Genomic DNA, 23476 nt, shown 5'->3' with positions numbered 1-23476 from the left:
GACTAGTTAGATGATCTGAAGCAGTAGATGTGCTCTTGTTTTACAGAAATGAAATCTGAGTAGACCCAAATTATGATATGCAACTGTTAAACTATTTCATTGGTATCATTCTGAACCACAATTAACATTTAAGTGGCAATACAGAATAAAAGAACTAACAGACTACAGTCTCAGTGGTAAAGAATCCACCTGCAGGAGACACAGGAGACTCCGGTTTGATCCCTGGGTTTGGAAGATCCCCTGGAGGAGGAAATGGCAACTCACTTCAGTATTCTTGCCTGGAAAAATCCCATGGACAGAGGAGCCTGGCGCCCTACAGTCCATAGGGTCGAAAAGAGACAACTGAGCATGCACACACATACTCGACTACAGTCATCTTAGCATCAAAACATTTTCAACACTTCACTATGTTAGAAGAGAAAGCCACAAAGGAGGTGGGGGTGAGAAGACAGAATTAGGGAGAAGAGACTAAAATCTAGCTGATCAGGTAAAAAATTTTAATTATAAACAAACTGTCATGACTGGACTTTGGGGGAAGAATGGTTGACAGCCCAACATAGCCATCAGATATGCATCAGTTTTCAAAACAATTTTTGTACAGGCCATGGAAATAAGCTGAACTTAAATTAATACCAGACTGTAAAATACTAGCTGCAACAAATCAAAACACAGACCTTACTCCTGCATAGTATGGAACCAAAATTTCTTAGCTAGAGATCCTACAAGCAAGGATACCTCAGTAGCAACGAGCACAACTCAAGCCCAGATTTAGTTTCTAACAACATTCTCCCAATAAAAGGAACCAAGACTCCTTGGAGGGCAAGAAATAAACCAGGTAGTTTAGAGCATTTTGCAGTGCCAGAAACTGAGAAAGTTTTTGTTGTTGTTTTTGTTTTTTTAAGCCCACAAGGATGGGAGTATGTCAGGGACACAGCAGTTAACTGGAAGAGCTCTGAACAGCCAAAGCTGGAAAAATTAGATCAATTTTAAAAACTCCGAAGCTATTAAAGAAATATCCATGAGTCCACATTGATAATGTTTGAAAAAAATTGGAGAGACAAATCTGCTCAGAATTCCAAATAATTTACCTAGATTCTCTGCTCTCAAGAAGGTGGAACACAATTCTCCACTCAGGCCTGGCATGCTGCGGTTCATGGGGTCACAAAGAGTTGGACACGACTGAGCGACTGAACTGAACTGAAGAGAATATGGCTACTCGCAGTTCAGAACCTTCCCCTAAGATATTATGAACTGGGAAGGCCTGTGTTCTCAGGACCACAGTGCTCTGCAGACTTCTTCCACGTGTGCTGCCTCTGTTCCTATAATTACCCAAGTATGACATTTGGCCCCTTACATTTTGTTGATAAAAACAAAATGAGACAACTTACTCTACATAAAATAGACAAACAACAAGGGTTTGCTGTATAGCACATGGAAATTACATTCAATATCTTGTAATAACCTATAATGGAAAATAATCTGAAAAATATATACATTTAGAACTGAATTACTGCTGTACACCCGAAACTAGCACAATATTGTAAATCAACTACACTTAACAACAACAAAAGCAAAATAACCTTCCATGAAGCATTGAAGAACTGAATAGGCCAAAGCTGGACCAAAGGTTTTCCATCACAAAAAGACCTTCAAACACAATGGCATGTATTGTCATTCTTAGACTCCAACACTCCTAGGAGGTACTTCCCTTGTCTTTCACTTCTACCACCTCCCAGTCTCCGCCACTTTTCATCTTGGTGGTTGGTTCTTCTCTCCTGAGCACTCCCTTTCTTCTTTCCCTGCTCTTTTCTCCCTCGGCTTCACAGGAGTAAACCTCTTAATATAGAGAGAAATTTCCTGAGCTCCTTGAATTATCCTGGAGTGTTTCCCAAAGACAGTAGTTTTCGGAGAAATCCACCTTTAGGTTTAGAGAAATGAAGAACTTAAGTTCTGAGGGTTGGTGACAGGTGACAAGGTTCAGAGGGCAGTCTGCTCTTTCAGATACATAATCCTACAGAGGGCAAACAGGCCCCTAAACATATTAGATTCACACTAGTCACAGAATGTTGAGGCTGAAAGATACCCTGCAGGTTACCTCCAGTTGAAGACAGTTAAGACCTAGAGCCACTTTGGGTCATATCTTCTACAGACTCTGTGACTGTGGAATATAGATTTTCAACCAACCTCTCCTGGAATGTAATCTTTTAACAGAGTTTAACAGAGTTTTAACAGAGTTATAGAGTTAAACAGAGAAGTTCACATTTGAACTCCATACAGTAGCCAACAACGAATTGAACATCAGAAAAAAAGAAGTCTTAAATACAGTTAGTCTCCTCTAGTTAAAAAAGAATGAGATATTTGAAAATACTAACTATATATTTTCTAGAAGCAGAATTGGCAAAGGAGCTCTGTACAATGGGTGGAAAGGACCTTTAAACATAAACTCAATGATCTATCTGAAACTTTAATTCAATCTAACAAATAAAGCCTCTTCTCGCAGTCATCATTATCCCAATTACAGCAATAATGACTTCCTCTTATACCGATTCGGTTGGCCGATCAAAATCTCTAAACTCCCTAGTCTGTCCCGGTTCAAGAATATATTAATCCGGCTGATTCAGCAAATTCTTAAACTCGCCGATTTACTCGGGGAAAGTGCTAAGCAAAATTCTAGTTATTTCAAAGTCTCTAGAAATCTTGAATCCTGAACTTCCAGAGCTAGGTTTCAGAGGGCAACTCACTGCTGTTTCCTTCTGAGAAATAAACTCCTTCGGATACGCATCTTTTATTCTATATTCGGCCACAGAAAGAGCTCATATAATAAAACAGAGACACTGAAATACTTGAGTGGGCTTGGGAGGAGGGAGCCTGACGCCAGCAGACTGGGCGAGTCACCTGGGCAGCGCCAGGCGGGGGCGACGCAGCTGGCGGACACGCAGACTAGCGGGCGACCGCAGAGGGAGGGAGGCGGCAGGCGGCGCGCTCGCTCCCCACCACCAGGCGGGCAGAAGCCCCCAGTCCTCGGCCCCCGCGCAAGCGACGCCGGGAAATGCCCACATCCGGGAAACCTGCAAGGGAGTGCGGCGGCGGTGACACCGAGTGAAAGGCAAAATGGCGGCGGCGGCGGTGGCCTGGTGCTGAAGGGAGAGCCAGGTCCCCGCGACCTCCGCGACGGGCCGCGCTGGCCCGCGGCAGCCCCCCGGCGCCTCTGTCCGCCCTGCCCCCTCGGGGATACTTAGGGTCCCCGGGAAGGGCTCCGGCCGCCTCGGCGCCCGCCCTCGGGCCCGTGGCCGCTGTCCAGGAGCCCCGCTGTCCGCCTGCAGGTAGGTCCGAGGCTGGCGTAGCGGGTGGGGCGCACTCTCTCCTCCAGAGCCGGAGTTGGCGGGGCGGTGGCCGTGGGGGCCCACGCCCATCCCCGCTGGCGGGGGTCCAGGGGCTGCTGTGGGCGTGCGGGCCGCGGCGGCCGGTGCGGGCCCGATTTGGCTGGTTGCACGGACCTGAGAGGAGCCCTGCCCTGGGGAAGGGAGGCTTGGCCGCGCCCGGGGCTGCAGGAAGAGCCCCGGGCTTTGCGGCCTTGGAGGTTCAGGTTAGGCTGGGAGAGACCTGTGCCGCTGGAGGCCTTGCGCGGACTGTCTTCCCTCGCCCCTCCACCCTTATCCTCAGCGCGCTCGGGTCAGCGGTATTTAGGAAGGAGGGAAAAGCGAAAGGTGGTTCTGAAGGAAATGTGCAGCAAAAGAGCCACGGTTCTTTCATCCCAGAGGAACCAGATGCTATATACCTTGAACAAATGCTGCGAACTTATGTTTACAATCCTCTGCAAATAAGGTACTGTACATAGTTGGAAGGGGTAGGAGAGCTGGAGGGATCATTACGGAGTAGGAGTATGTATATAAACACAGAAAAGGAAGGAAAGGAAATTAAGGGGACACTGTTTAGTATAACTTCAAAAAGAATTTGTGTCACAAAGAATGACTCTCAGATGACTTGATTTCACTCCATTCTCTCCAATTGAAAGTTGTTTTCTTCAGTTGAAAGTACTTCTCTGAGGGAGCAAAATTTAATGTCTCTTGACCAGTATGTTCATATTACTCAAAATATAACGTCGGGTAGAAGTTATTCATAAATCTGGTAAGAAATAAGTATAATCTCACACACAAATAATATTGTTTCACTCCAATCTGGGAAATGGATTTGAATCAGAAGCTTATCAGGCCTTTATGGATTATATATTGGAGATTAAGAAATTTTTTTATCACATTAACTCCATGTGGAAGAAGAGGTAGGACTCTTATCATTGGAATGAATATTCTCTGCTAAGGTGTCTACATTTGTGATTTAATAAGTTGACAGACAGGTAAAATGAGCTTGTTGATTCTCTAAGGCAGTGGAGGAATTTGACTGATTTAACAGTAAAAGAAATAGCATTGTGTTCCCCTGATCAGCTGCTACTGCAAGAAACTAGATCATGGTACGTGCCAGAGAAGGCACATTTTTTGTGTGCTTGAATATTTATTGAATATGACTTGGCAGTCTTCAAAAGCAAATAACAAATGCTTCTGCTACATATTTTTGCTATGATACATAGATTTCCTTCTGTAGGTTCTTCGGTTTTTGTTTTTTAAGTTTTTGTTTGTTTATATTTCTGGTTGTGCCCGCAGGCTTTCTCTAGTTGTGGAGAGCGGGGCTGCTCTGTAGTTGCGGTGTGCAGGCTTCTCATTGTGGTGGCTTCTCTTGTTGGGATTCTAGAGCGTGGGCTTCAGTAGTTGTGGCGCTCAGGCTTAGTTGCTCTGCAGCATTTGGAATCTTCCTGACCAGGGATTGAACCTGTGTCCCCTGCATTGGCAGGTGGATTCTTATCCACTGTACCACCAGGGAAGTCCCTGTGTTTTTGTTTTTAATGCTTCGTCTTGTTACTCTGCATAAATGTAGAATTGGAATAGTTTCCACTCTGATGATTTAGTTTTCCTTCTAGATATTATGTTTAGATTAATGGGGGATTTTTGTTGACTGCAAAGTAATTTAGTCATTGGTCAACATTTTTATCAAGTGTAAATGGCAATCCTTTTTCATCATGAAGATAAAATATAGTGATTGTTTTCACTTTTGATAAGTTAGTTCTTAGAAAGTGAATTGGAGAAAACGTCATCAATATGCAGAGATTCTTGAATATTGCTGTATGAGCAGCTGAGGCTTTGCTGCTAAGATGGTACATATTACTGTTGCTGTTCTCGCAACTGATTTAGTCAAAGTATGGAGACATGATGTCTTTTTATAAAACTAATTCCACCTAAGGTAACACTTTGAAATCTCTTGCTATAATGGCATCTATACTTCTTTTAAGCTGGACAAGATATCAGTGATGTTTTTTGAGACTTACACTTGTACTTTTTTTTTTAATAAATGTGATAATTTATTTTAAAAGGAAGAAATCTAGGGCACATCATTGTTAATGCAGTCCTTTTATCCCTGGAAAATGGAACTCATACTAAGCTTTGAATCTCAGGGGGAAGGGTATGGGGGGAGCTCATTTTGTTCTTTGTGTACATCAGAAAACTCTCTTAGCAAGTTGGACTTTCAAGTTGGATAATGGGATAGTAGGAACAGTTATGATCCATAAGTTTGTTTTAAAAAAAAAAAAAAAAAAAAACCTCTAATTTTGTATTGGGGTGTAGCCAGTCACCAATCTTGAGATAGTTTCAGGTGAACATCGAAGGGACTCAGCCATTCATATACATGTATCCATTCTCCCCCAAACTCCCCTCCCATCCAGGCTGCCACCTAACATTGAGCAGAGTTCCATGTGCTACACAGTAGGTCCTTGCACATTTGATCAAGGTCTGAACTTTCTAAGAAATGGAGGTTTTGTCTGTCCAGTCTAACAAATTGAAGAATTCCTTCAGAGAATGTGAATCATAATCCCTTAGGAAGATGTAGGTATGATAAAAAGAGCCCTGGACTGGTTCAGGTTATGGTGAGTCCATTTCTAGCATGACTTCCAGCTGGCTATATGATCTTAGGCAGGCCACTTTACCTCTCTGGATCGATCTTCTCATCTGAAGAATACACACACACACACACACACACACACACACATATATATATATATTCCCAAGACATCTTATGCTCTTGTGATTTAGCAGGAAAAATAAGTTTTATTTGACTGTGCAAAGTGTGTTCAGATAGGATAACAACTAACATTTCAATAAAAACTTCATGAAGGAAGCATTTGAATGGTACCTTAAAGGCTGGGTTTCATTTCTTCAAGAAGAAATATGGCAGAGGTTTTTCCCAAGAAGAGTGAACAGAAAGGGTAAGAACATGAAAGTAGAAAAGCACAAGGTACATTAGCTGAGAGCAAGTAATTTGGTGTGATTAGAGTGTCTGTTACATCCAGGAGAATCTGGGTGGGTAAGATGGTGAAAAGAGTAAGAAGATAATAACATTTATTGAGTCAGGCACTTATTCTAAACATTTGACATGTATTAAACTTATTTAATGCTTAAAATAACCCTATTTAAATAGGACTGTTGCCCACATTTGAAGATCACAAAGCTAGTTACTAGTAGAACTGGGATTTGTACCCTGCTCTTCGAGCCAGATCTCTGGCTTTAATTACTAAGCTAAAGGAATCATTGAGGGCTCTGGAGTAGTGAGGTAACATGGTCAGAACTATATATTAGAAAGACTCATCTGGCACCAGTGTGGTATGGATTAAAGAGGTAAGCTATTTCGTGTGAAGAGTTGTTTTAAAAATGTTCTCTACTTCTTGAGTTTTCACATATCACTTTCACATTTGTTAATGCCAGGGTCAATTGTACATTGTTGGAGGGCTTGTAAATTAGTACAGCTTTCTGGAAGGCAACCTAAATAATAAGTATCAGAATTTTAAATACTCATTCTCTTTGACCCAGCAATTCCTTCCACTTCTAGGAATTTATCTTAAAGAGAAATGCTCAATAATTGGCACACAAAGGTTCCCCCCCCCCCAGTGGATTGTTTCAATGGTTACAATTCTGTAAATTTACTTAAAATAATTGAATTATGCACTTCATTATTTATGTATTTATTTTTGGCTATACCACCACATGGCATGTGGAATCTTAGTTCCCTGACCAGGGATCTAACTCATGCCCCCTTGCAGTGGAGGTCCCAACACAAGAATATTTATTGCCACAATTTTTATTAACTTTTATATGTACAAAGAACATGTGTATACATGTAAGCTATGAAGCATAATAAAATGAATACCCATGAACTCACCGCCCATCCTCAGAACTGGAATATTACCAATACAGTTGAAGTTATCAGTGTTTAAAACAGTATAGTAGCTTTCGCCTCAGTCTCGAGCGCTAGCTGGCAGCCAAGCATACGCACTTAGGGATTAGCGGCCGCCATCGACGGTGCTTAGGCTCCTCTGGGCTTGTCTGCGCCACTGGCTCGCCACACTCCGACGTCATAAGCCGCCATCATGGTAAAGCTTGCAAAGGCCGGTAAAAATCAAGGTGACTCCAAGAAAATGGCTCCTCCCCCAAAGGAGGTAGAAGAAGATAGTGAAGATGAGGAAATGTCAGAAGATGAAGACGATGAGAGCAGTGGAGAAGAGGTTGTTATCCCTCAGAAAAAAGGCAAGAGGGCTGCCACAACGCCAGCAAAGAAGATGGTGGTTTCCCCAACAAAAAAGGTTGCAGTTGCCACACCAGCAAAGAGAGCAGTTGTCACCCCTGGCAAAAAGACAGCAGCTATGCCAGCCAAGAAGACAGTTACACCTGCCAAAGCAGTGGTAACACCTGGCAAAAAGGGAGCCACCCCAGGCAAAGCAGTGGTAGCAACCTCTGGTAAGAAGGGGGCAGCCACCCCAGGCAAGGGAGCAAAGAACGGCAAGAATGCCAAGAAGGAAGACAGTGATGAAGAAGATGAAGATGACAGTGAAGAGGAAGACGATGATGATGAAGAGGAGGATGAGCCAGCAGTGAGGAAGGCAGCTGCTGCTTTTGGTGCTGCTCCTGCCACAGATGATGAGGATGACGATGATGATGAGGAGGAGGAGGAGGAGGACGAAGATGACTCTGAAGAAGAACCTATGGAGATTGTACCAGCCAAAGGAAAGAAAGCTCCAGTAAAAGCTGTTCCTGTGAAGGCTAAGAGCACTGCTGAAAATGAAGATGAAGAGGATGATGATGATGGCGATGAGGAGGAAGAGCCTGTCAAAGAAGCACCTGGAAAACAAAAGAAGGAAATGGCCAAACAAAAAGCAGCTCCTGAAGCCAAGAAACAAAAAGTGGAAGGCACAGAACCAACTACGTCTTTCAATCTCTTTGTTGGAAACCTGAACTTCAATAAATCTGCTCCTGAATTGAAAACGGGTATCAGTGATCTTTTTGCTAAAAATGATCTTGCTGTTGTTGATGTCAGAATTGGTGTGTCTAGGAAGTTTGGCTATGTGGATTTTGAATCTGCCGAAGACCTGGAAAAAGCCTTGGAACTCACTGATTTAAAAGTCTTTGGCAATGAAATTAAACTAGAAAAACCAAAGGGAAAAGACAGTAAGAAAGATCGAGATGCAAGAACACTTTTGGCTAAAAATCTGCCTTACAAAGTTACTCAGGATGAATTAAAAGAAGTGTTTGAAGATGCTGTGGAAATCAGATTAGTCAGCAAGGATGGGAAAAGTAAAGGGATTGCTTATATTGAATTTAAGACAGAAGCTAATGCAGAAAAAACCTTGGAAGAAAAGCAGGGAACAGAGATAGATGGGCGATCCATTTCTCTGTACTACACCGGAGAGAAAGGTCAAAGTCAAGACCATAGAGGTGGAAAGAATAGCACTTGGAGTGGTGAATGAAAAACCCTGGTTTTAAGCAACCTCTCCTATAGTGCAACCGAAGAAACTCTTCAGGAAGTATTTGAGAAGGCAACTCATATCAAGGTGCCCCAGAACCAAAATGGCAAATCTAAAGGGTATGCATTTATAGAATTTGCTTCATTTGAAGATGCTAAAGAAGCTTTAAATTCATGTAATAAAAGGGAAATTGAGGGCAGAGCCATCAGACTGGAGTTGCAAGGACCCAGGGGATCACCTAATGCAAGAAGCCAGCCATCCAAAACTCTCTTTGTCAAAGGTCTCTCTGAGGATACCACAGAAGAGACGTTAAAAGAGTCGTTTGATGGCTGTATTCGAGCAAGGATAGTCACTGACCGGGAGACTGGATCCTCCGAAGGGTTTGGTTTTGTAGACTTCAACAGCGAGGAAGATGCCAAAGCTGCCAAGGAGGCCATGGAAGATGGTGAAATCGATGGAAACAAAGTCACTTTGGACTGGGCCAAACCTAAGGGTGAAGGTGGCTTTGGTGGCCGAGGAGGAGGCAGAGGTGGCTTTGGAGGCCGAGGTGGTGGCAGAGGTGGCCGAGGTGGCTTTGGTGGCAGAGGCCGGGGAGGCTTTGGAGGGCAAGGAGGCTTCCGAGGATGCAGAGGAAGAGGAGGAGACCACAAGCCACAAGGAAAGAAGATGAAGTTTGAATAGTTTTTTCTATCCCTGTCTCTCCCTCTTCCATTTGAAAGAAAGGACTCTGGGGTTTTTACTCTGTTAACTGATCAATGACAGAGCCTTCTGAGGACATTCCAAGACAGTATACACCTCTGTGGGGGTCTACTTGGAAAACCGTATAGATAACATTTCAAGGGAGGTAACCCTGTTGGTGTTGACTGGATATTCGTATAAACTTTTTAAAGAGTGATAGAGCTAACCCTTATCTGTAAGTTTTGAATTTATATTGTTTCTTCCCATGTACAAAACCATTTTTTTCCTACGGAGTTTGTTTGTTTGTTTTTGCGTTAGGGGGTGTAAAGGAAAGCAGAACGTTTTATCATGATTTTTGCTTCAGCAATTTTGGGACAGATTAAAAGTCCTAGAACTCTAAAAAAAAAAAAAAAAAAAAAGCAGTATAGTAGCAAAATATTGGAAATAACCTAAAGGACCATCAGTAGGGGATAGATAAATTATGATACATCTACATGATGTAATTCAATATAGTTATTTTAAAAGTTGAGTTTGAATTGTCAGTTTCTTCCATTCCATGATACCATTGCTGCTGCTAAGTCACTTCAGTCGTTTTCGACTCTGTGTAACCCCATAGATGGCAGCCCACCAGGCTCCCCCGTCCCTGGGATTCTCCAGGCAAGAACACTGGAGTGGGTTGCCATTTCCTTCTCCAATGCGTGAAAGTGAAGTCACTCAGTCGCGTCTGACTCCTAGCGACCCCATGGACTGCAGCCTACCAGGCTCCTCCATCTATGGGATTTTCCAGGCAAGAGTACTGGAGTGGGGTGCCATTGCCTTCTCCGATGATACCATTAATAAGTCTAAAACAAGCAGTCTGTTTAGTAACAGTTTTTCAGGGCAAAGGGAATAAACATGGTTTTTAACTAACCTTCAGTGGCATTCACTTATCCCTTCAATTGTATGCCTTTCAATTTTTTTGAGCCTCAGCCTTATTCACATTCAGAATCTGGAATTCTTCTCATTTACTTTGGGCTTCATATAACATAATGGTGTGTTGCTTTTTATAACCCTAGCTAATAATCTTCAACCTCTTTATTGTCTTTATGATTGAGTATATAATATGGGGCATATTGAAGAATACTGGAGTTTTGTCTTTCTTTCCTTTTTGCTTAAACTCTTAGATTTTTTGATGGTTTTTTTTCTGAGTTGAGTGAGTTATTGCTAGAAATTAAACAACTCCTGAAGGTAACTCAAAAGGTTTTGACAGATATTTCATGTCTGAGTGTTTGTCCTTCATAAAAGACTCTTTCCTTTGAAAATTCTGTGATCTCACCGAAATTTGACAGCTTTTTATGCCTTTAATTGCATTGCATATTGGATGACAGTTTCTGATTACATAATGTTACATCATAGTGAAATCTTTTTGAAGGCATTTTGAACATTAATCAAAGGTCTAGATTCAACCACATGTGGTGCTGCCAGTGAAAATAATGCAGTTGAAGTGACAAGGAAATTTGACCTTTTACTTACGGTCAAGTTACGTGTGTTCTCTGCTGTTCCAGATCTTCTCTGCTTTGGAGCTGGCAAATTGCTTTTAATATTGATTTTAAGATATGCTCAATTTCAAAAATGTTAAAATGTGGAAAAGCATGTATCTTGGAATCAAGAAAACACTATACTTTCTGTCCTAGAAAGACATCGATAGTACTTTGTTATTCTCTTGCTAGCATATTGGGCCCTAAGCAGCAGTAGTTAGGTTCACACACAGGTCCTGTGTTCCGTATGTCCAGTAATCTCTCCATCAGGTCCAAATATAGCTCCTCTTGGTCCAAGATCTGTGAAGTTATCCTCACTCTGGCTGTCTGTCATCCTCTCTGTTACCTCTCACTCACCGTGTACACAATGGTAGGACAAGGATAGGAGGGCCATCATAAGCACTGCTATTAGAAAAGAAGAATGGGGGACTTCCCTGGTGATCTAGTGGTTAAGAATCTGCCTTGCAGTGCAAAGGACACCAGTTTGATCCCCAGTCTGGAAGATCCCACATGCCAGGGAGCAACTGAGCCTGAGCTCTAGAGCCCGAGTGCCGCAACTACTAAAGCTGTGTGCCTGGAGCCCTTGCTGCACAAGAGAAGCCACTGCAGTGAGAATCCCTTGCACGACGACTAGAGAGTAGCTCCTGCTTGCCACAACTAGAGAAAGCGCAAGTACAGCAGTGAAGACCCACCATAGCTATAAACGAATAAGTAAACCTTTTTAAAAAGGAAAAGAAGAATGGGAAATAGCAGTTTCTGATAAAATAATTTTAAAACCTCCACAAGCAGATCTTGTGGAAGCAACCAGCCCTGGAGGAAGAGGAGATTCCTGGGAGGAACTGCCTCATCCTTTGTTCTCTGTTACCATTGGCCATTGTCCTCCAAGAACCAGGGAGTTCTTTTTCCTTTTCTATCCTTGGTCGCCTATGAAGTGTGAGCTTTGGGGAAATATTCCTCTTTGGAAGGTGCAAATCTTTTTGACTAAGTCACTGCTCAAAGAAGTTAAGAGCCCAAGGATTTTTATTTTATTGCCCAAGAGCTGAAAGTTTTTTTAGTTTGAGCTTGAATGGTTAACAAAACAGTTTCCTCAAAGTTAGAAAGCCTCTGATGTGTTTAGTTCCAGTCAGTTCCATGTGTCAGTAACCATACAAAAGTTCACAGGTTTTAGGAACCTCATCCAAAGATTTAAGAACTCTCATTTCTCTTCTCAATTGGTTATTTGAGGGAAGACCATACCCTTAATGTTGTTTTTCGTTTGTTTTAAGCCACTGGGGTACTTGAGTCAGCTAAGAAGTTTCAGTGAGCATCTGCGTTCAAAATCTTTCAATTCTTTCCCTTCGTGTTTCGGTCTAAAAGCAAGCTGCTTTTCCAGTTCTGTAAGACTTTAAATTTCTGAACTCTATCCCTTTCTATTTTTGTTTACAAATAAGCTGCTTCTTTCATGACCTTATCATTTATTTATAATGCTTTGCCAGATAGCCAATAGCAGCCTACATACATTTCTAAGATTCTCTTTTCCAAACTCATTTTGTGGAACTACAAGTTCAGTAGGACTCCTTGTTACCTTGTAAGTTATAACAGGCAAGTCACTTTATCAAATATTTTGCTACTGTGAAACATGGTTCTCCATTTGTCCAGCCTCCAGTATCGTTCCCTTGAAGCCCTCGGCCTGGCCATTTAGCCAATACCACGTTATGTTTGTGTTACAGCAGCACCTCATGTCTGGGTATCAACTTCTGTATTAGGATAATGAGAGACTATGTATACAGATACACAGTGGCCAGATCATATACGAAAATCAAACTGTGACGCACAGTCTTAGTGGCAGTAGTCCCAAAGAGTCAAGTCTTGATCAGTAGTTGTCACCTTGCCTCAGGACTGAGCAGAGAAAACCACATATGCTTCCCAAAGCAATCAAGATGCTGTACTTCTAGTTAGCTGGCCTCCAACTTCCTTATGGTAGAGCATACTTGAAGTCTTTCCTCTTTTTTCAGTATAAAGTTTTTCTACTCCCATGCCTGCCTTTGAGTCTCTGCTAAACACAAGTGATGGTGGCTAACTCCCTTCCTGTAGTAAGCTCTGAGTAAATAGACTCTGCTTGTTTTGGATGGTCTTTATTGCCACATAATACTAAACTGTTTTGTGGTAACAAATCCCAAAATATCAATGGCTTAACACATCAGAGATTCCTATCTTGCTCACAGAGCCCCATGGGAGTCAGTAATAAGCCATTCAGTGGCTTAGGGACCTACAGTGCCTCCATAAATAGGAGGCTGCCATCTCAAAATGTCACCTAGATTGTCACTGAAGCAGGAAAATGACAGATGGAGAACCACACCAGCTTTCAACTGCCTCAGTCCAGAATTGACTCACAGACATCTACTTGCAGGGCTTTGGCAACTAATCTGGGAAATAGAAGGCAGCATGTCAGTATAGTTTCTGCCACAGAGATTAATAAACAATGATTGAAAATAAATATATGCCGTATTTCCTCCATTTCACCATTTCTGAAGTCAGGTGATATAGATCATCTTGTAGTTGAAATGAGCATTTAAATACAGAAACTTTGTAAAACAATTATATTCCAGTTTTTTTTTAAGTTAAAAAAAAAACTATGTTTCTATTCCCCTTGAAAAGCTAATGTTGAAACGATATTGTTACATGGAATTGATAGTTTCTTTAAAGAAATCCTGTGTGTTTTAGTGTAATTTGTATTTGAAAAAGAATAATTTGTAGCAGAACCATTCCAAGATCCAGAGTCATTTCCTTTTCTTTATTTTTTAACTTTCAACATGTTTTGGAAAATTCAAGTGTACACAAAAGTAGAGGAAATAGTATAGTAAACTCTCAGGTACCCGTCACCCAGCTACAACAATAATCAGTTTATCACTACTTTTGTCTCATCCAAATCATCATAAAATCAGATTATTTTGAAGTTCCAGGCATCATATTTATTCACAAGTATAATATTTCAATGTGTATATGAAAAAGTGTAAGCTAATTATTCATTTATGTAAACCTAATACACACTATTACACATATCCCAGAACTCAGTCATTTCTATGACTATTGTGCACTCACTTGGATGTTAGGAATGTTAGTAACTACATTTGAGTAATTGTCAAAGTACAGAGTTAAATATCAGTTCATTTCAGTTGCTCAGCTGTGTCCAACTCCTTGCGACCCCATGGACTGCTGCACGCCAGGCCTCTCTGTCCATCACCAACTCCTGAAGCTTGCTTGAACTCATGTCTATTGAGTCTGTGATGCCATCCAACCATCCCATCCTCTGTCTTTCCTGTCTCCTCCTGCCGTCAGTCTTTCCCAGCATCAGGGTCTTTTCCAAGGAGTCAGTTCTTCACATCAGGTGGCCAAAGCTTTGGAGTTTCAGCCTCAGCATCAGTCCTTCAATGAACATCCAGGACTGATTTCCCTTAGATTGATTGGTTTGATCTCCCTGCAGCCCAGGGGACTCCCAAGAGTCCTCTCCAACACCACAGTTCAAAAACATCAATTCTTCAGTGCTCAGCCCTCTTCATAGCCCAACTCTCACATACAAATATGACCACTGGAAAAACCATAGCCTTGATTAGACAGACCAAAGTCCTTTGTAAATATAGGACTAGAATTAATCTCTCTGGTTCAGCATTTTCTAAAGTATAGTACACGGAGCATGAATTTCATAAAATGCTGTGGAGGAAAGAGTTCCTTGGTCATTTAAGTTTGGTCAACATGACATTCTTTTCTTGTAAATTCACATGATAATGTAAAAGAATAATGTATTTTGTGTGTTGTGATCCCATTTTGATTAAGAGTAAAATTATTATAATATGCAGTATTAATAATAGTGATTTTAAAAAGTAGTGATTATGTTGCTTTCCTTCATCTTATATATTGGATTGGCCCAAAAGTTTGTTTGGGTTTGGGCCAACCCAATCACATTACTATAAAACTGAAAGCTTAAAACAGCATAAATGTATGCTTTTACAGTTCTAGAGGCAAAAATTCCAAAATCAGTATCACTGGCCCAAAATTAAATCATCAGTGAGGCCACTGTTCCTTAGAGGTTCTAGGAGAAAAGCAGTTCCTTGTCATTTCCATCTTCGTTTGGCTGCCAGCATTCCTTGGCTTCTGGCTGCACCCTCTAGTCCCTGCCTCCATGGTCACATTGCCTCCGTCTCTTCTGTCTATCAAATCTCCCCTGCCTCTCATGCATGTACTTGCTCAACTGGATAATCTGTGATAATCTCCCCATTTGAAGATCCTTTAATGATATCTGCAAAGTCCCTTTTCCCAAATAAGGTAACATTTGCAGATTCCAGGGATTAGGAAGTGGTTAGCTTTTGGGATGTTATTATTCAGCCTACTACAGTGATTCTCTGTTGAGGGAGGGAATTATGAGGGACTTCTACCTTACATAATTACATGATATTTGAATTTTTTCAATAGGATGCATTTTTTTTATAATTGAAAGAAACAAAATTATATTTTCTTAAGAGTAAAAGGAATAAGTCACTTGCATTTATTAGTTTAACAGATACTTCTGCACTGCCTGTATTTACCAGTTTCTGTGTTAGGGGAATGAAAGGCAAATGTATCCTGACATAGAGAAGCAAAACTATTCTTATTTTGTTTTTTTCCTCTCTATTAAGGAGAACCATCTTTGGAATGGTAAATAATAATAGTAAAATGATGGCTAACTTGGAGTTGAAACCCAAACTAAAGGCATGCCTAGATGGCTATAAATTAAGTGCAACCTAGATACTGAGAAAATTTAATAATGGCCCCAAAGCACAAGAGTAGTGATGCTGGCAATTCAGCTATGCCAAAGAAAAGCCATCAAGTGCTTGTTTAAAGTGAAAGTTCTCAGTTTAATAAAAAAAATATGTGCTGAGACTTTAAGATCTACCATAAGAAGAAATCGGAGAAGGCAATGGCACCCCACTCCAGTACTCTTGCCTGGAAAATCCCATGGATGGAGGAGCCTGGTGGGCTACAGTCCATGGGGTCGCTAAGAGTCGGACACCACTGAGCGACTTCACTTTCACTTTTCACTTTCATGCATTGGAGAAGGAAATGGCGATCTACTCCAGTGTTCTTGCCTGGAGAATCCCAGGGACGGGGAAGCCTGGTAGGCTACCGTCTATGGGGTCACACAGAGTCAGACACGACTGAAGTGACTTAGCATAGCATAGCATAGCATAGCATAAGAAGAAATCTGTACACAAAATTGTGATTGTGCAAAAGAAAAACAGAAATGTGCACTAGTTTTGCTGTTGCACCTCAAACTATGAAAGTTATCACCACAGTAAATGATATGTGCTTAGTCAAGACATAACATTTATACAGTAAGGTATTTTGAGAGAGAAGCTACATTCATGTTGTTACATGTATGTTGTTAATAAATCTTTTTTTTTAGGGGGGAGGGGGGAGCACCACACGGCTTGTGGGATGTTAGTTCCCTGACCTGGTATTGAACTTGAGGCATCTGGGGAATGAGAGTACAGAATCCTAACCCCTGGACTGCCAAGGAATTCCCATCGTTGTTCTATTTTATTATTAGTTGTTAATTTTTTACTGTGCCTAATTACTAAATTAAATTTTATCATAATTATGTATGTATAGGAAAAACATAGTACAGTTGACTCTTGAACAACTCAGGGGCTGGGGTGCCGACCCTTTGTGCCATTGAAAATTTGAGTATAACTTTACAGTCAGCCCTCCATTCAGCATCCTTGGATTCAACCAACCACCGGATTGTGTTGTACTGTAGTACCTATTTGTTGAAAAAAATCCAAATGTGAGTGGACCCATGTGTTTCAAGCCCATGTTGTTCAGAGGTCTACTGTATATACAGGGTTGGGTACTATGTGAAGTTTCAGGCATCTACTTGTGGTTTTAAAAGGTATACCCCCTGGATAAGGGGATACCTGCTGTGCATGGCACTGCTTTATCAGTCAGTCACTTTATAGCTTTGTTTATTTTTTCTTTTATTTAGATTGTAAAGAATTGTAACATTCCCGGGGACTTCTGCAAAAGATTTTTTTAAGTTTTGCTCAAGGGAAAGCTCCGAATCTCAATCAAGTAGCTGTTAAAGTCTTTTGTGTGGGTTATACATATAGATGTTTTCATGAAGAGGAGTGAAAAGCCAGAAGGATATAGACAAATGAGGCCTAAGACCTTTCCTGCCAGTAACTACACTGGCAGCAGTCGGCAGATGCTGCAAGAAATTCGGGAATCCCTTAGGAACTTATCCAAACCCTCGGATGCTGCTAAGGCTGAGCAAAACATGGGTAAAATGTCATCTGAAGATCCGCGGCAAGTCAGAAATCCACCCAAGTTTGGGATGCATCATAAAGCCTTGCTGGAAATTCGAAACTCTCTACAGCCATTTGCAAATGAAACAAGTCGGAGTCCTTCAGAAGTTAATCCACAAATGCTTCAAGACTTGCAAGCTGCTGGATTTGATGAGGTAAGCACTGTTAAAAACAAAAGAATTTTTTTTACCTTATACTGCCTAAATGTTGCCTCTGAGAATTTATTTATGTATACAAATATGTAGAGCTTCCCTGGTAGCTCAGTCCCTAAAGAATCTGCCTGCAATGCCGGAGACTTGGGTTTGATTCCTGGGTTGGGAAGATCCCCTGGAGAAGGAAATAGCAACCCACTCCAGTATTTTTGCCTGGAGAATCCCATGGACAGAGGAACCTGGCAGGCTACAGTCCATGGGGGTCGAAAGAGTCAGACATGACTTAGCGACTGAACCACCAACTACCATCAGTTCAGTCGCTCAGTTATGTCCGACTCTGTGACTCCATGGACTGCAGCACACCAGGCTTCCCTGTCCATCACCACTTCCCATCACCAACATGCTCAAATTCATGTCCACCAAGTCAGTTATGCCATCCAACCATCTCATCCTCTGTCGTCCCCTTCCCCTTCTGCCTTCAATCTTTCCCAGCATCAGGGTCTTTTCCAGTGAGTCATACAAATATGTACATTCTACAAGCAAAGAATGTTGTTTACAATTTCATCAGTTATTGAAGCAAAATAATTAATATTTCTTTAGTTTTTTCCTGTGGTTCTGAGATTTAAAAGGTTATGAAGTCAGAGCCAAAGTGCAGGTGAGGAAAGCCACAGGTGGGGTCAGGGTAAGGACATCTGCTTGTGTGTCATAGTTGCTATGGTGAGCTGAGTGGCTGTTGAAATGATAGCCCTAAGGATATGAAGTTTAAGCTTATGTTACAGAGAAGGAAGTACAATCAGAGATATCATTAAGCAGTTATGCTCACATAACTCTCATACAAATCTTAAACTCACAAAAACTAAAAATTTATTTGTTGATCAATCTCCAAGAATTTCAGTTTTTTGATGAAATTTCAGTTCATGTTAATTATACTAACTTTAATATTTTTACCTTTAGAACTCATTTTTAAAGTTTTCATAGCCTTTATTATTTAATCATTTTGTTTAAGTAACTAATAAAATTTCTTTTCTGTGATTATATTCTTCAGGTGAATATTTTAAATGGCAGAAATCATTCTAGGTAAAAATGCCATGGAAATTATAACTAAATGTGAATAATCAGGCATTGATTACATTTTCTTTAAAAATTATAGTAACTTTTTTCCTGATTTTAAAAGTATCTATTCCATGTTAAAAATTAAACTGTATAAGGAAAAAAACTAAAAATTGCCTTTAGTTTCACCACACAAAAATAATTACCCTTAAAATTTCTTCACTTTGTTAATATTCTAGTGACCACATTTTCAGCTATCTCTATGTTTAATTTTAAAAATGAGAACCTAAGTAGGCATTATAGTAATGGATTTGAAAAGGGAAATTTACAACAAAACTAGGAAGAAAAAAGATTCTTTCTGGCCCATTCTCTTCATTTGATTAATCTTATTTCCTATTAATTTTATATTTAAATGTTCTAAAAATATTGGATTTGTACCAGAAAATACATGTAGAGGAGAGAACCTGGTTAATAGTTGGAGGATTAAAGAAATGGCTTGAATGGAGATTTTTAGAGTACTCTTCCTAATCCTTTAGTCACAAGGAAGAGAATAAAGAGAAGGCTGAATCATTGATCTTTTACTTTCCTCTTACATAGTACTAGGAAGAGGAAGTTTAGGAAAGCACATGGCTATACCATAAAGGCCCTTAAGTGATAATGTGTATGTCAGATTAAGTGACATCATTAAATACGTATTTATGGAACTCTTACTGTATGTGAACCCATCAGTCAGGATAGGGAATCATAACAAAAATGCTCCATCCCCTTACTGAGAAAGTTGCTCAGCCGTGTCCGACACTTTGTGACCCCATGGGCTGTATAGTCCATGGAATTCTCCAGGCCAGAATACTGGAGTGGGTAGCCTTTCCCTTCTCCAGGGAATCTTCCCAACCCAGGGATCGAACCCAGGTCTCCCTCATTGCAGGCGGATTCTTTACCAGCTGAGCCACAAGGGAAGCCACCATACCTTTAAGAAACTTAAAATTTTTTTCTAACATAGACAGTTTTAAGAATTGTAAGTCATTGGTCAATGCCCTGTTCTTTATCTGTTGGCAATAACAAGAATTGCTTTGCATTACAAAGATGTTAGCTTTACTGCAATCACACATTTCAAAATTGTTTACCTTATGACATTAGTAGCCCCTTAAGCAAGGTTGCTTTACTAAAAACATTTAGACATTTATCAATCCTCATTTATTCAAATAAGGAATGAATGGTATTATTTATACTTGCAGTGATATAAAGAGTATGGCAATTTACTTCTGCCTCCTGAATCATTCTTTCTGATAGCTTCCCATTGTATTGCAGAATTTGTTCAAGATCCTAACTTGGTAGTTCAAAATTCTGATTCAGTTTTCACTTTTTTTTTTTTTGCCTTAAATATTTCAAGATTAATTTCCTCATAGGAATAAATATTAAATAGGATCACTGTATTCTTGAGTCACATATAGCTACAATCTCTGGAATATATTTTTGCTTCTAAGCATGAAAAACCAAAGCACAGCAATATGGACATAATGTTTTCTATCATACAGGACTTCTATTCCAAAGTTACTGATTTGAGGGTGCTCTTTTTCACACAGGCATTAACACCCCCACTTAAGGAACTCTTGGTTGATTTTGTTACAGATGTAACAAATATTTTAACATATAGCAATAAAATTCAAAAATAAAAGCCAGCATAATAATTAATCATCAAAATCACAAGCTGAAATTCTAATGCGCTTAAGGATATGGTTTCCACAGTGTTGAACAAGAATGGTGGGTATCAGTTTTCTTATGAACTGAGATGGCATTGCCATGTGATAATAGCATAAATACAGTTTGCAGTTCACTTGGTTTAACCAGTTTTAAAGTTAAGCACTCCCTGATGAATTTTAATTTGGGTGATTTGTATTATTTTAAATTTGCACATAAAGTGAGACTTACTAATCCTTTGTATCTCAGTACAAATTTGCAAAGTCTGATCACATAAAATGTGACCACAGTGTACCTTTTTATCTGTTGTCTAAGAAACAGGATACAAGAAGGACCAGTACCTAAATCAGTGATAGCAGCATTCCTCCAGAAATCCTTGTGTTTTTGTCTCATTGGTCAGAATTGTCATGTGGCCACTGTAGGTGTAAAGAAAACATCAATCAAAATCCTAGTAGCTTTTTAAAGAAAGAATAGATCTTGAGTAAGCAGCAAGTCTCTGCCACAGCCGTTTTTTACTAGGCCTCACAGTCATCTCCAGTCATTTCATGTAAGACGATTGCCTAAAGTGTCTGTTCAATCCATTAGTCTTCCTAAGCCATTTCTCATTTAAAAGTAGTTTTTGAAATAGTGAATCCTATAGGACAAGTAAGTAGCTGCCTCCCTCTTGAAAAATGCGTATCAGTATACTTTCTGCATGTTAGTGTATAATTTATGTTTACATAACATAAGGATAAGGAACAGAACAGGGGAACAAGCCATATCTGAGCTCCAGGCACTGTGCTGCTGTGCTTTTATGTATTTTCTTGTGTAATCCTCATGTCAATTCTGAGTGAATTACAGATGAAGAAATTGAGCTGAGATGTTAAATTAAGTTGCCAAAGTTGACTCAGTTCTAAAGTGAGGCTGGAGTGTATTTTTGCTTCTAAGCATGAGAAAATAATACAGGGCTGCTGGAACTCAGACTCTTTGGTTCCAGTTGATCTCAAACTCCTTTTTTTTTCCTGTCATACCACCTAGTCTCCTAAAGTCTTTGTGACATAATCATATGAAGTCTGAGTGTTTTCCCTCTGCCATTTGTCCTATATTTGTGTCCTTAAACTCTTAAGAGGGTAGGAACCAGAACAACATAGGTCTTTTACTAATAAACACAACAGAGATGTTTAATAAAATACTTCCCATGATGCAAAAGAGTGGTTTCCAGTATGTTGATTGATACTGTTTTTAACAATCTGATAGTCTCTGTTTATATAAGAATGAAATTAAGAATGAGAAAACTCAGAAGCCTGTTATTATGACTGTATCTGGGAAAAAACTCTAGAAGAAAACAGGAATACTTTACATAAAGGTGAAAATATTAAAGAAACATTTGAAGGATTTGAGGGTTTGTTTTGTTTTCTTTAGTAATTTGAGATTGTATGGATTTTTATACTTTTACTGTGCTGTACCTTGTAGCTTATTTATTTTATCTATAGTAGTTTGTATCTCTTAATACCCTACCCTTATCTTGTCCCTCCCCCCATAGTAGTTTTACAAACAAGACATTAGTATTATGGCTTGAGGCCTTGTTCCTCAAAATTATGAACTTCTCTAGTGGAAGTTATAGTGTTCTTTCCTTCTTATTAATTATATGATTTAAATTTTATTAAACTTCATGTCAGGATATGGTTATACAAGCTCTTCAGAAAACTAATAACAGAAGTATAGAAGCCGCAATTGAATTCATCAGTAAAATGAGTTATCAAGATCCTCGACGGGAACAGATGGCTGCAGCAGCTGCCAGACCTGTTAATGCCAACTTGAAGCCAGGTGATTAATCAATTTTTTTTTCTAATCTCTTATTTTATAATATTTAAAGATATTTAAGTATATAAAATGTTTTGTCTTAGGAACTGTTAAAAGCATCACAGTGAGAGTCTCAAGCCAGAATAATAACATTATAGTTGTTAAACCAAAATGAATTTGCAGATGGGGACCTAAAGTTCCATAGTTAATTCTGATAAGCAGCAGTCTAGGTTGAGAACTGCTTGATTGGTTATAATGCAGCTGAAATATTTTTCTTTTTAACCATAAATATCATCATTCAAACTATTCATTTTTCATGTATATAATCTTTTCTTATTGTGAAACATGTTCGTCATAGATTTAGAAAGTAAATGAAATAAAGCACCACTATAAATACCCACCAGACTTTGGTATGTTTTATTTCTTAGTCTTTTTTTCCTGTGAAAAATGAGTGGATTTATATGTGTGTATTTTGTTTATTGTTTAAGTGAAAGCAGCTGCTGCTGCTGCTAAGTCACTTCAGTCGTGTCCGACTCTGTGTGACCCCATAGACGGCAGCCCACCAGGCTCCCCTGTCCCTGGGATTCTCCAAGCAAGATCACGGGAGTGGGTTGACATTTCCTTCTCCAACGCGTGAAAGTGAAAAGTGAAAGGGAAGTCTCTCAGTTGTGCCTGACTCTTAGCGAGCCCATGGACTGCAGCCTACCAGGCTCCTCCGTCCATGGGATTTTCCAGGCAAGAGTACTGGAGTGGGGTGCCATCGCCTTCTCTGAGTGAAAGCAACTGCTGCTGCTGCTGCTAAGTCGCTTCAGTCGTGTCCGACTCTGTGCGACCCCATAGACGGCAGCCCACCAGGCTCCCCCGTCCCTGGGATTCTCCAGGCAAGAACACTGGAGTGGGTTGCCATTTCCTTCTCCAAGTGGAAGCAGAGGGCATATTAAAAGCTGCTTTATTCACTTACTTCACCATGTATAACTTTCATTGTTATTAAGTGGCCTACAAAACACTTAGCTACAGTGAGATAGATTTGTCACATATGTTATTTAGCTGCCTCTCATTTTTTGACATTTGCCTGGCTCCTTTTTTTTTTTTTTTTGCCATTACAGACATACTGAAGTAAATTCCCTTTTACCTAAATCTTTGTACATTTCTGATGATTAGGTAAAAGTAAATTTTCAAAGATTTACAGAAAGTGTTCTTATGGGCATACTTCATATTGTTGTGCTTCACTTCATTGCACTTTGCAGATACTGCATTTTTTACAAATTGAAGGTTTGTGGCAACCCTGCACCAAGCAAGTCTGTTGGTGCCATTTTGCCAGCAGCGTTTGCTGAATTCATAAATATATGAAACCTTCCACCAATAAAGAGTATGACTCGATGAAGGCTTAAATGATGGTTAGCCTTTTTTTTTTAGCAATAAAGTATTTTTAAAAAGATATGT

At 40.1% G+C, this 23476-nt stretch overlaps 1 protein-coding gene and 1 pseudogene across 3 annotated transcripts in view; both read left to right on the top strand.

The window, feature by feature from the left end:
• Window positions 1–3091: 3091 nt before the first annotated feature.
• Window positions 3092–23476, top strand: part of LATS1 (large tumor suppressor kinase 1) — a 38576-nt gene continuing 18191 nt past the window's right edge. For both annotated transcript variants that reach the window (XR_015133297.1, XM_086318240.1), the window contains exons 1-3: window positions 3092–3323; window positions 17033–17506; window positions 21910–22057. Coding sequence is in view for 1 of the 2 variants with exons in the window: in XM_086318240.1 (XP_086174366.1) it covers window positions 17165–17506; window positions 21910–22057 (490 nt within the window). In the remaining variant the exon portion in view is untranslated. The remainder of the gene's footprint in view (window positions 3324–17032; window positions 17507–21909; window positions 22058–23476) is intronic.
• Window positions 4882–9806, top strand: LOC147366299 (nucleolin pseudogene; annotated as a pseudogene). Its single transcript, XR_015133298.1, has one exon. The product of XR_015133298.1 is annotated as a nucleolin pseudogene (transcript).

Source organism: Bos grunniens, chromosome 9 (assembly GCF_055505025.1).
Source record: "Bos grunniens cultivar Pamir isolate PY7600 chromosome 9, Bosgru_T2T1.0, whole genome shotgun sequence".
In the NCBI taxonomy this organism is placed as follows: domain Eukaryota; kingdom Metazoa; phylum Chordata; class Mammalia; order Artiodactyla; family Bovidae; genus Bos; species Bos grunniens.
Note: the sequence above shows the minus strand (reverse complement) of the source record. Positions and strands in the feature narration are given on the sequence as shown.